Source organism: Psittacula echo (assembly GCF_963264785.1).
Source record: "Psittacula echo genome assembly, chromosome: 2".
NCBI lineage: Eukaryota > Metazoa > Chordata > Aves > Psittaciformes > Psittacidae > Psittacula > Psittacula echo.
This window is the reverse complement of record NC_137737.1, coordinates 24,423,507-24,438,876: the sequence shown is the minus strand read 5'-3', so window position 1 is coordinate 24,438,876 and position 15,370 is coordinate 24,423,507. Positions and strand designations below refer to the sequence as shown.

Here is a 15,370-nt window from a genome sequence, read left to right as displayed (position 1 = left end):
TTTGAAACAACTTGTTACTCATATGTTAGACAAATAAATGCATCTTCCACTTCCAGAGGTCAAAAATGAAGTAAAGGAACTGACAGATGGGTATCATTCTAGTCATTCTTATACCAGCTCCTATCTTATGCCTCTAAGTACTATGTCATGATGCACTGACTGACATATCTGACACCTTTCTATTCTGGCTATTTGTCTACTTCCTTCCCCAAGACCCCAATATAAAAAATGAGTAATTTCCTTTCCACAGGGATGGCAGCGTTAAATATACATGTATTAATAAAGGACTGGGTTTAAGCTCCTTCCTAGAATTTGTCCAACACTGATCATCCCCGGTGAGTACCCTGTCACTATGTAACTTTCCTTTTGTTAGAATACGGTTTTAATGTGCCAAAGAGAAGGAATTTTTGACGATTATGCTGAAGATTAAGGGACTTTTTAGGCATTCTAGATCCCATTGTCACTGCATAAATTTTGAATTTTCCAATGTACTGCATGGGAAGAAAACAAAGGGAGAAGAAAGAAGAAAGAACAGTGCTTCTCCCCATCCCTTTCTTAACCCTTCTTCTATTTCCAGTTCCTGTCCTCTCAGGAGCAAGCATTGCTCTCAGGAGCAATGTCTGCAAGGTATTGATTTTGCATAATCACAAATACCAAGTTGGGGCAATTTATACTGCTTCATTAGCTACATTTGCAGAAAGAAATCTTTACATGTGTACTGTGCCCATATTTTCACCACTGCAAAATTTAAACCCTCTTTAACCTCTGAAGCCAGATGCTGATTTAGCCCAGCATGATCATCATTAATGCAGTTGTTGAGATCCTTCTGAGTCCACAAAAGCAGCAGACAGTTAGAGAGCACATCATTGCAGGCAAGGACATTTTGCTAAGATGGGGCCATCAGCCTCATCTTTTGCTAACTACAATGCTATATATCCAGACTTCATCTGAACTTAACAAAGCTACTCAGAATTTATATTGCTGAAGTGGGGAGCAGAATATGGCCCACTCTAATCAAGAATCAAAACCTTCTGATTAGAAAGTGCATGCCTACTCACTTAGATTGTTGGTAAGAATATGCAGGCGCATGTTCACTGGATGTTTCCACTGTCATCTGTTGCTGTTGACCACTGGCTTCCTGTGATGAAGATGCTACTGTCTGTGGAGAAGTATCAGCAACAACACCCTAGGGAATCAAATGATAACATGAGAAACTTACTAATTTTGCTTACTGTAGTGAACTACATAAAACAGCTCAGCACAAGCTCACCATTCCTGTATTTCTCTAGAGGCTGAGAGAATTTGAGATAACAGAACCACATGCTAATCCAACAAACTCCATCAGTTTTAGAGCTAATCTGGCAACAAGGAGCTTCCTTAGCATACCAGCCCCTGTAGTATTTTGCTCTCACAGGCTGCAGTGGAAAACACCTTTGAGGGCAGTTCCCTGCCTTCAAAGACAGAGGTAAAACTTCTGACTTCAGTGGATTCTGGATTTTACCTCTTGTCTTTTTTCAACATATGTATGGCTCTTCTGATTTTCACTTACTTACCCCAACTTCACAGTGAGTTCACATTTATTTTGCCTGATTTGCAATGCGATAAAGGTAGAATATAGGCTCACCGCTCTCTAATTTACTATACCTCCAACAGAATCTTAGCTGCATTGGAAAAATACCACACTCCTCTACACACTGCTTTTATATGGTCCCTTCAAAAATAAATTTACTTCACACTAAAGACTTTTATCTGTTAAGTCAAAGCTCCAATGAAGTTTTATTTATGTTTCCAAAAAAAATGAAAATTAAACACAAAATATATGTATGAATTTAATATTACGCATATTTTTCCTATTTAGACAGTCTGAATGATACTATTTTTAAGTATATTTATGCTTTCAAAGTAAGCTATATTTTCTTTCCTTTACTCTCAGGCTTGGTGTGTTGATCACATGAATAACACTAGCAGGCCTCTTCAGGGAACATGCTTTATTATTGTATTGCACACAACAGAGCCAGAAGAGGGAGCACAAAGCACTTGCTTTGGTTTTATTAGAGTCCTGTGTAAATAACAGGTAGTTTGTTTTAAATTATCTGTTAAAGCTATCAGTTTCATTTTTCAGAACTTCTTCATATCTATTGCTTAACAGACTATCAGTATTATCTTTTTCTGTCTACTTCCTTTATCCTTCTGCTTTTATCCATCTCATCCTGAGACTGTAAGCTGTCTGGGGCAGAGGGTGTATTTTTTTGCTCTCTGCTTGTGGAACATCTACCATAATAGAGTCCTGGTTCATGATGCTACGTGAATACAGATAAACATTAATTATCATCACTGGATCACAGCAAGACAAGCTATATATTTAGATAATATTTTGTTTATTATAGAAGCAAATTATGACATCATATTACTTTAGCAGGCGTGAATATACCAGTAAGTGATGGGGAGGAAGGACTGAGGAAGAATTAACTCAATTTCTCATTAGCACTGGTCAGCACCATATGCAGCCACTGCTGTGAAACACTCTCCATTCCACTACCTCTTTTTAATTTGGATTTGTATTTGCCCAGTTTAATACCTAAGAATGGCAATTGAAAAGAGGCAGTCATGGCCTGTTTGGAAGCAAACAAGGTTTGGGGCAAAATTATCCTGAGGCAAAAAAAGACTAAAACATGACCAGCTCAGTATGACTGAACAGTAGCAGCCTTTCCTGTTTGGGAATCTCAGTGCTTGTAAATTGAGTAAGAAAGAAGAGAGAAACCAAGACAAGTCCACTTGACTGTTGGTGAAGCCATGCCAACAGTATCACTAGCCTCAAAGCACATAGTAGTAATAGCACAAACTCTGAAGTCTTCACAGCCAAAGACAGAAGTACAGAGACCCGGGCACTCCTTGCATCACCCCAGAATACAAGAGAAGTTATTAATAAAAGAGGGTAGCACCAAAGAAAAGCACAAAGGGAACAGGATGCCAAGGGTCCCTCCTCTCACTGTGCTCAGCGGCCCTTATGAAGCTTCACAGAAGTGGAGGCCAAGCTGACACTCTCCCGGCAGCTTGTGGTCTACAGGGTTGAGTAAATACTTACTCATTAGACTGTCATCAGCATGACTCAGCCCCAACGAGGGAGGGAGCGAATCCTTCCTCAAGGATGAAAAGCACTCAGTCAGTGCAGCATCCTCCACGTCTGTATATACAAGAGGAAGGTTTCCATTGCTCAATCACTTTTTCTGGTGGCTAAATGTTTCAGCAATTACCTATACTTGCTAAGGACCGCATCAAACCCTCTTGCAATCTTCTCTTCTTGAAATCTCTTTTGTGCTCGTGGTCTGCCTGCTGGGTTTGTTTTCCTGTCTCTTCCCATCTCCCTCCCAAGTACATGGGGAAAACACAGTCATAATCACTGATGTTTTATTCCATGTCCTGCTGTACAACAAAACAAATGCAAAACAAGAGCCCTTGCAAATAATTAAAAAAAAAAAAAACCACAAAAAAAAAAAAAAAAAAAAGAAAAAAAAAAGGGGGGGTGCTGGGAAGGGAAAGAAGGAAAAGAAAAAAAGAAAAGAAAAAGGAAAGAAATCTGCAGTCCTCATTTTAAAAGCTGGAAGCTTACAGGCAACATTCCATTAAGTAACTTTAGGCCCCTTTCAAACAACAGGTGCAAGTAGGCATAATAGATAAGAGTTCTGCTAGCCCTTCACTCTACTGTCATTGATGGAGGCAAACTTACTTCAATAGGGACAGCTGTTGGAGGCACAGGAGTGTACTGGGGAATGTAGGTCCCTTGCATAGGTGCAGCAGCAGTCATGTACTAGAACAAAATTAAAGGCAAATGAACATCAGAAAACCACAAGCAAGATGCATAAAACCATATTAGAAGCATGACACTGTTTCAGTTTCCTGTTCAGAGTTTTTTTCTTAGTGTATAGCCTATTATTTCTTTTAATTAAGGATTTTAGGCAGTGGTAGGATATAGGCAATAGCAAACATCTTGCTAATAGATTTAGATTGTTCACAGGGCTTCTAAAATGGACTTACAAGTAAACCCCAACGAGTAGAGACACAATAGCAGCATACGTATATAGTAGTACAAAACCCACCTAAACAATCTTTTGGAGTCTCACTGATCTTATCAAATGACACCTACAAAAAATGGAGCATGAAATTTGACAGGTTTATTCCAGTCTATATTTAACCCTATCAATAACAGCAGTTGAGTTTACAGGGATACGAAGCTGCAGGGAGGTGCACCCAGACAGGAAAAACAAAGGAAGAGGAAGATACATCTGGGAGTTTTTCCTTTTTTACACAGAATCTATAGCTAAATTCTTATGGCTTATTCTTAATATCTAGCAATCTTTTCTATGCATTTTGAAACTTCTGCAAATTACTATTATAGCAACACTTTGTATTAGCTTCTCTAAAACACTGCCTAACCCAAGCACGACAAGACAATCTTCTTTAAAAGAGATGAGTGCATGTGAATTTTGCCATTAGTATGGTACTAATCTCTTTATATACAGCACTCCTTATAAAGCTTCTGAACTGAAAGCAACAGATATTGTTAAAACCTTCTAATAAGGTATCAATACTAACCCATCAGATCTATGTGCACTTTTCTTTCTACAATCCAGTCCTAACTGCATGCCTTTACTGACAAGAATCTCAGAATGTGCCCAATCCCACAATGGACTGTATAACACTTCCACTACACGTTATCTTCAAAGACACACCAAAGATCTGAATCAGCCCAGAATGTATTTGATGAATTTTAAAATGAGCTAAATATAGCCTTGCTTCCTGGCAGAGCTAGGAAGTGCTTGCAAGATATTATTCTACTGTTTACAGTAAAATTTACATTTAAAGCACTCTCTCACCTCAATTCTAAACTAACTGGATGGTTTGATATGCCTGTCACAAACACGCATTATGAAATTGCATAGTGGGGTGCAGACTCTGCAGCAATGCTGTAGAAAGGCCTTAGGGAATGAGAACAGCATATTTAAGAATCCTACAGCTAAATTCTGAAGTCTTCATTCCAGTAGAATAAAATAAAAAATTACTTGAGTTAAATTGTTTTCCATAGAAAAAAAAAACAGTAGGAACATAGATGGCGTAGCGTGTACACTTGCAATAGGAGTAGCATATTGCGTTGAAAACCGTTACAATATTTTAGCAAAAATTCACAGTGTTTTCCTTAACTGAAGCAGATGTGGGAGTGTCCCCAGTGTCTGTGTGCCTGCATCAGGCCCTGTTTTTCTGCAGCTCCTTTTCCTTGTTCTTCAGAAAGAGAATTGAATTCAATAGCTTTTTTTATGAATGCTAACCCACCAAAGACATTAGGCCAACCAACCCCTATTGTACTCAGTACAGTTGGGCTATTCTCCAGCCTTACAGATTAGGAGTTAATGAGAATGTTACAGCAGGGTGTTCCAGAGCTGCTTCCGCTCCATTCGTTCTGCTTTGTAATGTTGCCATCACATGTTGGGACGACATCTGCTGTGTAGCATTGTTCTAAATGTGTCAATATTTAACATTAACCTGAAGTACTCATTCTTATAGTCCTGCAAAGACCTACAAGGTTTTTAAACACCTACACAGGCTAGCTTCACTTGGACAAATATATACAGATTTTAGTTAAAAGTGGTAATTTAAAGAATAAAGCAGCCTCATTCAACTTGGGCTTCCTCCAAGTTCTTCCTTGAACTCCACAGAAGATCAACATTCAGACTCTCACAACATGCGCTTGTCTGCCAATCTCTTATCTTGCACACAAACGCATAAGTTTAAATGAACAAATATAAAATGATTCAGCTGCCTTTTAATTCAGACCACTCCACTTCTTTGCAATGCTTTGGCACTGAGGTCTGTAGCAGTACAATTGAAACTGTCCTGGAATTAACTGTTGCCTTTGCTGACTCTGCAAGCACTGTTCTCAGTAGCCATGCAGCTTCTTACTTGTAGTGTTATTGTTTTCCTCTTGAGGCAGATTACGATCTTACTTGCCAGACTACTTTGTATTGCTTCCTTCACTGCTACTCGATCTCTAGGGAAAACTGCTTGCCCTGGTCTTTCCAGACACACCTACCTCCCCATACTCTCCAGCTTTATTTATTTATTATTTTTTTTTTGCATGAATTTTAACTGAATTCAGCCAAATAGCAGGTGTTTTACACTGCTGGAGACCAAAGCCACCTAGTTACTTGCCAGACTCCCTAAAGAACTGTAGGAATGTGACTTCTTCCATATATACAAAATTCTGCATGTCAAGTCCACTGTAATGGTGGTTCAACCTTTTGGTTAAACCATCTAGAGCTCTACAATTAAAACAAATGATGTGGCCCACACTGTGGAACACACTGCCGCAGACTAGTCTATATTACAGGTACATACATTGTGCCCTTCAATGGAATACCCAAATATATTGATGTATTTATCTTTATGAATGTAAGGATACTCTCATCATTTCAGGAAAGAGTAGCCGGGTCAACAATTAAACACATTTTAGGGGCTTGGAACTGATTCTCAGTCTCCAGACTCTTACTTTAAAGATCCATTGAGGCTCTGTAAAAAACTTTACAAAACTATAAAGGACAACTATGGTTCAGTTCTCAGAGACACAATTGGTCTTAAGTATCTGAAGTCCCCTCACAGACACAGGGAGTCCCAGCTGAGACCACATGAATTCAGGAGTGTCTGCTGGGCTGGATCTATTTTCATCATAGGAAGCCTAGCACTGAGAAGCTGCTTTAGTTTAGTTTGTTTACTAATGAAAAAGAATGACAGATTAATTTTTGTTATAACTGACGTTAGCTCAATCAAGTTTGCATGTATTTCCCTTATTCACTACATAATACTAATTCTCTGATCCCACAGGATAAATACATTAAAGATTACATAGTGCTAAGGCACAATGTCAGTGTCAATACATCAATGGCTTTGAGTATTGCAGGAGTTGAATTTCTAGTAATGAATATTAACAGTTGTTTTTTTAGCAGAAAGCTTCCTGAACACTGCTTTTCAGTAGCTTCCATATCCAGCACGCACTGAGCCCACTGGAGTCTGTCTCTCCCCAGCTCCCGCAGACACTTCACCTAGCTATTCTGTAAAACAGTATGCTCCAGATGTGTTGGAATGAGGGCTGACCACACTGGGAGGTGGAAAAGAGCTTCGGAAAGAATTGTGAGATTTAGAAGTTAAATATTTTATATCTATCCTGCTCAGAACCACCCAGGATGAAGATTCTGCTCTAAGATCATCCCTTAGCTAAGGGACTCTGCAGCTCCATGGGGACCAAGGTCCTGTAGATGTACATAGTCTACATATGGCTTCCCATCCCCTCAAGAAACTAATATAAAATGAAAGTAGGCAGATGGCAAACAAAGAAGACATCTATGTTAGAAGGCCATCACTGAGATTTTTCTCCATGAACCACACTTGCTGAAGTTCTTTATCCACATGTACGTGTTGAAGAGAGACAGCATGATTCACATGCTCAGCTTAGCAGTACCCAGCAAATTCCACTAAATATTAGTATTGTAAGAACTGAGATGAGAGAATCTGAAAAACTCAAATCCATTCTTTCTTTGTTATATGTTTTCATCAGGATAAAAAATTCTAGAGCTGTAATGTGATCGGTCATTCAACAAAGTATGTGCAAGGCAGAAGAAAACACTGCTCATTATTCCACAACTGTAAAGGCTTTGTGGGTCTAAAAGTAGAAGCTGCTTATTTCTGACAGTAAAATGAATAGTGACTCTGCACACACAGATGATGGATCTGGAGGGTATAAAGGAGGTTTTTTCACCCTTCGATCCTTTAAAAGTTGATAATTTCTACTACAGAAAGAAAAAAGAGACATTGCTGGTGGCTCTCTTGATTTATTTGTAAACTGTTAATTTCTTCATACAGTGTATAGATTGGGTGTTCTAAGCACTGAGGATGTGCAGTATTATAATATAATGCATTTTTTACAATGCCTGCTTAATTCAGACTGCACTTACCAGGGCATCAATATAGCCTATATACTGCAATTCTACTTACACCTTGTCCAGTGGGATTTTTGTTTTTACCTTTCTGAAACTGCTTAAATATGTGAAAAAATATATAGCTAGAAAATGAGAGAGTAGTAATATACACTTACAGCTCTGCTCTTCCTTCAGGTATTACCCTCTCTGACTACAAAGACTTAAATGAAAGGAGGTAACAAATGAATGAGGAGGTGGGTTGAAGGAACAAAATGACACTTTAAGAAGGATCAAACAGTGGGGTACGCCAGCCTGGCTCCAGCAAGTTTCATCTTACACCTGGAGTAAACACTAATAAACAATAATAAACATATTGGGAAGGAAAAAAATAGGGGGAAGGCAGCTGCCTGCACCAGGCAGAGAGAGTGAGCATGTTGCAGTAGGATAACATGTTTTACCCATCAAAGGTAGAGCAGAGTGGCCTGCAGGATCATATATTGAGACAATAGCACAAGTAATATCCATTTATTCATTTGCCCTACTAAGCCTCTGGCCTGCCTTTCTGGGGCCCAGGTTAATACAGAGGCAGGCAAGTGGCTAACAGCTGAGGTACACTGCAAACACCTTTTCTTAGAACATCAGATCTTAGTCACAGAATTTCAACCAAAACAGTGCCTGAGAGAGGAAATGCCTCTTGCAAGACCAAACAATTTCATTTACACCACCAGAAGACTTTGGCCACACACTTTGTTTAAATTCTGAAGGTCTTCATTAACAGAAAGTTGAAGAAAACACCCTGAAGTACAGTTTTATTTATAAGCCTAGTTGCCTGCAAAATAACACAGCTGTGAATAGAAGGCAGCTACTGGATATACTTTAACTCTGTTGGTCACTATGAGTACTGTGGGATTATACAGTGGTAACAGTTCATAACCTGATCAGTGTGAAGAAGTTTCCTGGTATAAAGAAAATCAGAAAGAATTTACAAAATGAGACATCAACATGTAAGCTTGCTTGGAAACCTTGAACAACACTTAGTAGGCTTAAAAGGGGGAATGAGCAAGAAAGAAATGTTAAAAGAAAAGGCCTTTTATAAAATCGATGTGCAAATGCTGCCTTCTGGTGTTTCACTTTGTTTTTATATATCTGTTGCAAGAATTGAAGATCACTTTCTGTATTTCATTAACCTCCATGCTCCTGAGGAGGCACAGAGCCTTTTCAGTCAAGGTGAGAGCCAAACTGCAGAAGCCTTGTACCAGCATGAACTGGTAAGCATTTCCACCACAGCAGCCTGCTGAAGGGAGATTAAATGGGATGTCTTATGTGGGTAAATGCTAACTCATGTGTCTCAAAAGAGCAAGGATTCCAGAGTCTGGTCTTCAGTGACTATTTGTGGTTTCCTATCACTGCATGAGTTATAGAACAATGATAATGACTTAGCCTTTAGGATTCTCTGAATTAATGCCAGAGTTTGTTTGCGGGGGTTTTTATAAACCATCTGAGAAGTCTAGACACTGCATCACTAACAGAATTATGTGAAAACATTTGCAATGCTGGAAAACTGAAGGAAATGAGACTGTTGGCTGGATTTATTTTTATCACCTTTCCCCAACCCCCCCACCCCAAGGAAACCTGCCCTACCATTTTCAAATCTCTTTCCTTGCAAAGAAAAAAAAAATGCATCTCTCTTTGGCCATTGTGAAGTGGTTATAACTTTAATGAAATATAGAACAAAATAGATGCTTTTTTGTCCCTGGTTCCACCTTCTCATTTGAAAATACCCTGTTCTCCAATAGAAAAGAACATTGTCTTGCTGTATCCTTTTATCCCATAGTCTGGCATGGAGAGGTAGGAACTTGGGAAGAGAAAAGGACCATCTAGTTCATCAGCACCAGTGGCGGTTCAATAAAATACAATATCCAGCCACCAAATTTTTCACTTTAAACTTCAAATATCTTTTGCTACCCAGACGCATTCTCATTTTCCAGCTCAATCCTGTAATTATTCAATGGCTGTTATTAATCTTAGTTTTTTCCAATTAAAGAATGTGAGAATAAAAGATACAGATTTTTTGCATATATTACAATCTTTTTGCTAATAATTATCATACTGGCCTAAAATATAATGATATAATGCAATTTTACTGCACAATTACCATAGCCCTATCAAGAACAGCACTATCATTCAACAGAATCCCATCACTGGGCCACTGCACTCATTGTTCAGGCACAGAATAGAAATCTTTACAAGATTTAACCTTCCTTCCCTGCTGCTCAGTAATACAAATGTATTTAGGAACACTGGCTACCAGTTCCCTTTCAGCCTTCCTAATGAGATGTTACCTAACTCTCTGAGCAAGTTAAATGAAGGCAGGGAGAATAATAACTTCAAGAACTATATTTACAAACTAATCTCCCTTTTCTCTTCAGGAGTTCTAAGCATCCTTCAGAAATCCCTACCCTTGGAAATCAGAGTAACACAAAGGTATAACAGTGAAGAGGAGCCTACACCCCACACACACCTCTCCCCACCCCCCCCAACTAACAGGTCTTTATTTCCAAAATTCAGGCCTGCTCCTAAAGCAAAGTGATCAGGACTAATCAGATAAAGACTATTGAGAGTAAACAAATGTGAGAACCATCAGATCACCACATACAGCTGTGCACCGCGCTCTCATTAGCATACAAAATCCCAGGTTTGTACAAACTGTAGTAAATGCAAACAGCACTACAGAAACATCTATAGGAACAGATAAAAAAAATGGCTTTTTCATTTTAACCACGTTTTAAAGTCTAAAGCCTGGCATTACAAATGAACTCGATGAAAGTATCAGACCACTTTTAGATATCTCAACAGTGTCTGAAAAGAAAAAAATGGAGGAAAATCCATCAGGATGTGAAAATTAAGTTCCCATTTTGATTGTATCTTTCATTAACGTCAAGTCAAACTTCTTATAGGAATACTTCTTTATAAAAAATTGTTCTAGTTGATTCCATGATTCTATATTATATTTATTAGTTTATAGACAGCTACGGAACTTGACCTCAGGATACAAATGATCCTTGTAGTCCATGTCAGCATACCTAAGCTCATGATATTCTCACTCTTGTCTTCTGTGTGACAAAGCCTCCACTGTAGGCAGGGATTCATGGAGGCTGCACAGAAATTTATGCATTCACATAAATGAATAGCCTCAAGACGTGAAAACTACTTTTTTGCATAATTCAAATACCATGTGGCTGATGGATACATTTGCAAGAAAGCAAGACTTCTGTGCTTAAAACAAAAACCAAGATGGGTGATTTGTTGTACTTTCACTTCTTAATTCTTCAGTTCTTACACATTTCTATACAAAAGGGGCATTTTTTATTTTGTTCTAATACCCGCTCTATACCTGTTCGGTGAATGTACATTATTAGATCTCTGGGGCAAGCTTTTGAGCATGGGTTAGTGCACAATTTATTACATAATATATATCCTGTCTGCAGCACCCTATATAAAGCCAGGGTATAGTGACTGTATCATAACAAAAGAATATACTGCACTGTCTTGGTCAGCCATGGTCAGTAATCACTGAGATTGTCACATTTATATTCTTCTTTCAGGTCCTGTATACTGAAGAATAGAGGGGTGATGCAGCAGAATTGTAACTGCTTCTACTGACATAAAAATTCCCTATGCACCCACTCTGTTGGAAATTCTTATTGGAAATACAATTTTCTCAATTAGTCCCTGATGAATGGCTGCTAGTAAGACTGATATGTACATTTCAATATTTTCAACATAAGTAAATAACGTGCCAGTGAAACTCCCAACATATGAGCACATTAAACTGTTATTAATAACATATCCATTTATAAGACCAAATAATTGCTTTCTAGAGGTAAACATGTCTTCTAGAGGCTACTAAATCTCCATGAATTTTAAGAGTCTAAAGAGAAGCAGACTACGGGATGCAAATGTCTATACTGTATAGATGAAGGAAACCAAAGGATATCACCCCAAAACTTCATAAAAATCAGCTGTCCACAAGTACCCTGCATCCAGAGACAGAAAACTTGCCAATTCAGTGAGCACAAAATACCTTGCAGACATCACCTGTTTCCTGTTGGGGTTTACACTGAAAGCTAACTGTGGCGCTAGGGATGCCTGGCTTTCCTGTACTGATGTCACGTGAACATGCAAGTCCAGGCTTAGGTAGGGGCAAACACATTCCCTCTGGGAAATGCTGGACCCTTATGCTTAAGGATACAAGGAAAATCAGACTGTTGCCAGGAGTGCATGGCCACGTACCCTGCAAGATATGCACCTGGGGCTTCCAGGCTGCTCAACACAGAGCCCCACTTCCATCTGGGTCTTGAGTGAAGCTCTGGGGCATCCTTGCCTCTTCATGCACATCCAAGAACCAGCAGTCCCTGTTCAGCCTTTGAGCTGGTGCCCTGGTTTTCTTCCAGGATAATCCCACCAAGTTGCTTGCCCAAAGCAACATTCCTGGGATTTCCTGACTTGGCTCCCTGTACTAAACCAGTCCTCAACAAGCAGACCTTTAAGGAGACCTGGAAGCCTTCCCAAAGCATCAGACATGGGGAGGCTGCTCTGGAACATGAAATCCTGGGAGTGCTTTGCAGCTATTGCCTGAAAGCTGACATGGAGCAGCACAGCCACCGAGGGGGGTGCTTAAACAGTTGGCAGCTGTCAAGATCTTTTGGAGTATATTCTGTATTGGAAGTACTATGAGCCATTGTTTCAGAAAAATAATTTTTGTTTGGAATTTCTGGCTCGTGGGAGAATCTTTCTGTTTTGTTTTGAGTTTTAAAAGATGAATCAGAATGAAACCAAATTTCGTAAGATGAATTTCCCACAAACTGGAAATCATGGATGTTGCTCAGTGAGCCTTTCTTTCTATCAGTAACTAACTTGAGCAAAAGGATCAGCCATGTTTATATTTGGAAAGGATGTGGATAATAGAGAATACTAACCTTTAATGGCTGGTGGCAACATCAAGACATTTAAAGTACTATGGTTTAAAATAATGCAGTACAAAATATTGCTTCCCATTAGCATATAAATTGGTCTGTTAAAATCTTTAAATATATTTACGTGATCATTAGTTTTGCTTACATGGCAGGGAAGATGGCAATAGTAAGCATTTTTGTGAGGCCTTCTTTTTTACGCATTTCCACAAACCCTTGAAATTCTTACAGGGGAAAAGTCCTTTTAAATCAATGCCAGTGCCCTACTGACGGAGTGCAACTGAGTAAGAATATTGCAGTCTGCCCGTAAGTATGTTAATTATCAGCTGAGGCAGGATCTCTGAGACACATCAGACTGTATCACCTTCAGGGCTGCATAACCAAAGGAGAAACTTCGCCTTTTAGCATGGTGCTGGCTAGGTGGGCTGAATCATATTGCTATGTCATGAGCTTGTTTACCATGTAGTGATCTGCTTGCAGGGCTGAACTCTTAAACTTACTTTGTGGTAAGAGCTACACAGAATCTCTCCCAGTTTGTCATCGTTTCATCTGAATTACAAAGGGGGAGGCTAGTGGAGGAGGAAAGATATCAAAAAGTAAAAAAAAAAATAGAAGAACAACAAAACAGAAAATGAAAGAGTGAAAAAAAATGTCCAATACAAAAACCACTTTCCCTCCTTGCCTTATGTCTTCCTGTTTTGTCAACTAATCACTAATTCCCCTCCTAAACTGTTCTAAACAGGTTCCTTTAGAGTGTCTCCCATATTTGACTACTTCAGGTCTTTCACATTATTTCACTGAGGTGTTTTACTGCTAGTGGAATAGCAGCATTCCAAAGCTGTCCTTTGTATTTCTTCACTATTTCCAGAGGAGGCAGAGTCAGCTCATATACATTCAAATTATATACAATTATAAAACACCCTCTTACAGTCCTGGACAGTATAAGCACTTTTAAAAATTTTAATAATATTTAGGTCCAAGCCAAGTGAAAACAATTCACTTCAGTGGAGAAGACCCCCTCTTAACCAGTTTTGCCCTCCATCTCAGTGTACTGATTGTGAATAGACAGGGCTAAGAAAAAGCACAGCAGCAGTCTCAGGTAAAAGCTTGATGGATGAGTATGGTGTAATGGTTGTTCTTGTTACATTTTTTCAGGTTAGCACGTTCTGTGAAAAATTAAAAGCAAAGCAAAACATAAGATCTTCCAAACTTCCTCCCCTTCCTCCCATTCTGATAGGAGATGACAGAACGAGAAGGATAATCCAGGAAGGAAATCAACATTGGGGAAGACATTAATACATATACAAACACTGGTATTTCCTCCTTATGAATGCCCTTTATATGACAGAGCTGTCCAAACAGTACTTAAGGAGCAACCGCAAAATGCCTGACAGACAGGCATGATAAGTTACAGCTCAAAATGTTTGCTTGCCAGACTGAAAGAGTGATTTTTTCTTTTTTCTCTCTGAAAATCCTTTAAGGTACATTTGCTCCATGACTGCTGGCATGCAGCCACTTTTCTATAAATTCATATTACAATGCTGTATTTCTAATGGACGGGGTATGGTGTTTTTCCATTTTGCTAATGAGAAAAGCGAAAGGTCATTACTTGTTCTGATTAAGATCCTGAGGGAAGAAATGTGATGTGTATACTACCAGGCCAGACGTAAAGGAAGTATGTGGCATTTCTAATCAATCAGATGAAAGGTAGAAAGAAAAAGTCTTATCCTGTGACTGCAGAGGAAGCAGATATAGGGGGGAAAGAATCCACAGAAAGTGTCTTTAAAAGGTGACTTATGAGAATCAGTTATAATGATATTAGGATGATCAATGACTATGGCTACTATCCGGGAAGGATGTAATTACCAAAATGAAAACTTTCAAATGGAAAGCCTGATCAAGGGCAGAGGTACTGTCCTGTTTCTCAGAGCACTGTCAGCTCTCATCCAGGCAATGTATTACTGTGTCCCTCACAAGCATTACCATACAACCAGGTTGACAAGTTACACACTTCCCTGGGGTGGTAGCAGACCCAGGGAACGAGGGGTTGTGAAACTTTGCATCCAGCTCAAAAACGTGGGTAAGTCTTGGCCCAAAGGCAAACTGAAGATAAGGAAAGACAAGGTGGGGAAAAGGGAAAAGAAAAAAGCCCCAGTCATGACTGGCCTTCAGCAATGTTCTGTGTTGGTGCACATTTAAAAGAAAGGAAATGCTGTAGACATCCATATAGTGAGCTATTCATCATAAAGGAGATCTAACAAAAAAATGTACCAATGTTTAGTTTGCAGAAGGATACTCTGGAATATCTGCTAAGATGTAATGCAATTTCTACATGTTTAATCCTGATGGCATAAAACTCCTTAAAAATTACACCTGATTGAAGTACAAAGTCAAGAGACATTTTTTGATTCTTTGTTCGATGTCTGTATAGTT

At 39.0% G+C, this 15,370-nt stretch overlaps 1 protein-coding gene across 3 annotated transcripts in view; it reads right to left on the bottom strand.

Moving 5' to 3' along the window:
- Window positions 1–1,054: 1,054 nt before the first annotated feature.
- The window catches only part of RBMS3 (RNA binding motif single stranded interacting protein 3), a gene marked incomplete at both ends in the record, with an annotated part of 444,014 nt that continues 429,698 nt past the window's right edge, over window positions 1,055–15,370 (bottom strand). For all 3 annotated transcript variants that reach the window (XM_080610082.1, XM_080610080.1, XM_080610081.1), the window contains 2 exons: window positions 1,055–1,186; window positions 3,728–3,808. In XM_080610082.1, coding sequence (XP_080466208.1) covers window positions 1,055–1,186; window positions 3,728–3,808 — 213 coding nt within the window. The remainder of the gene's footprint in view (window positions 1,187–3,727; window positions 3,809–15,370) is intronic.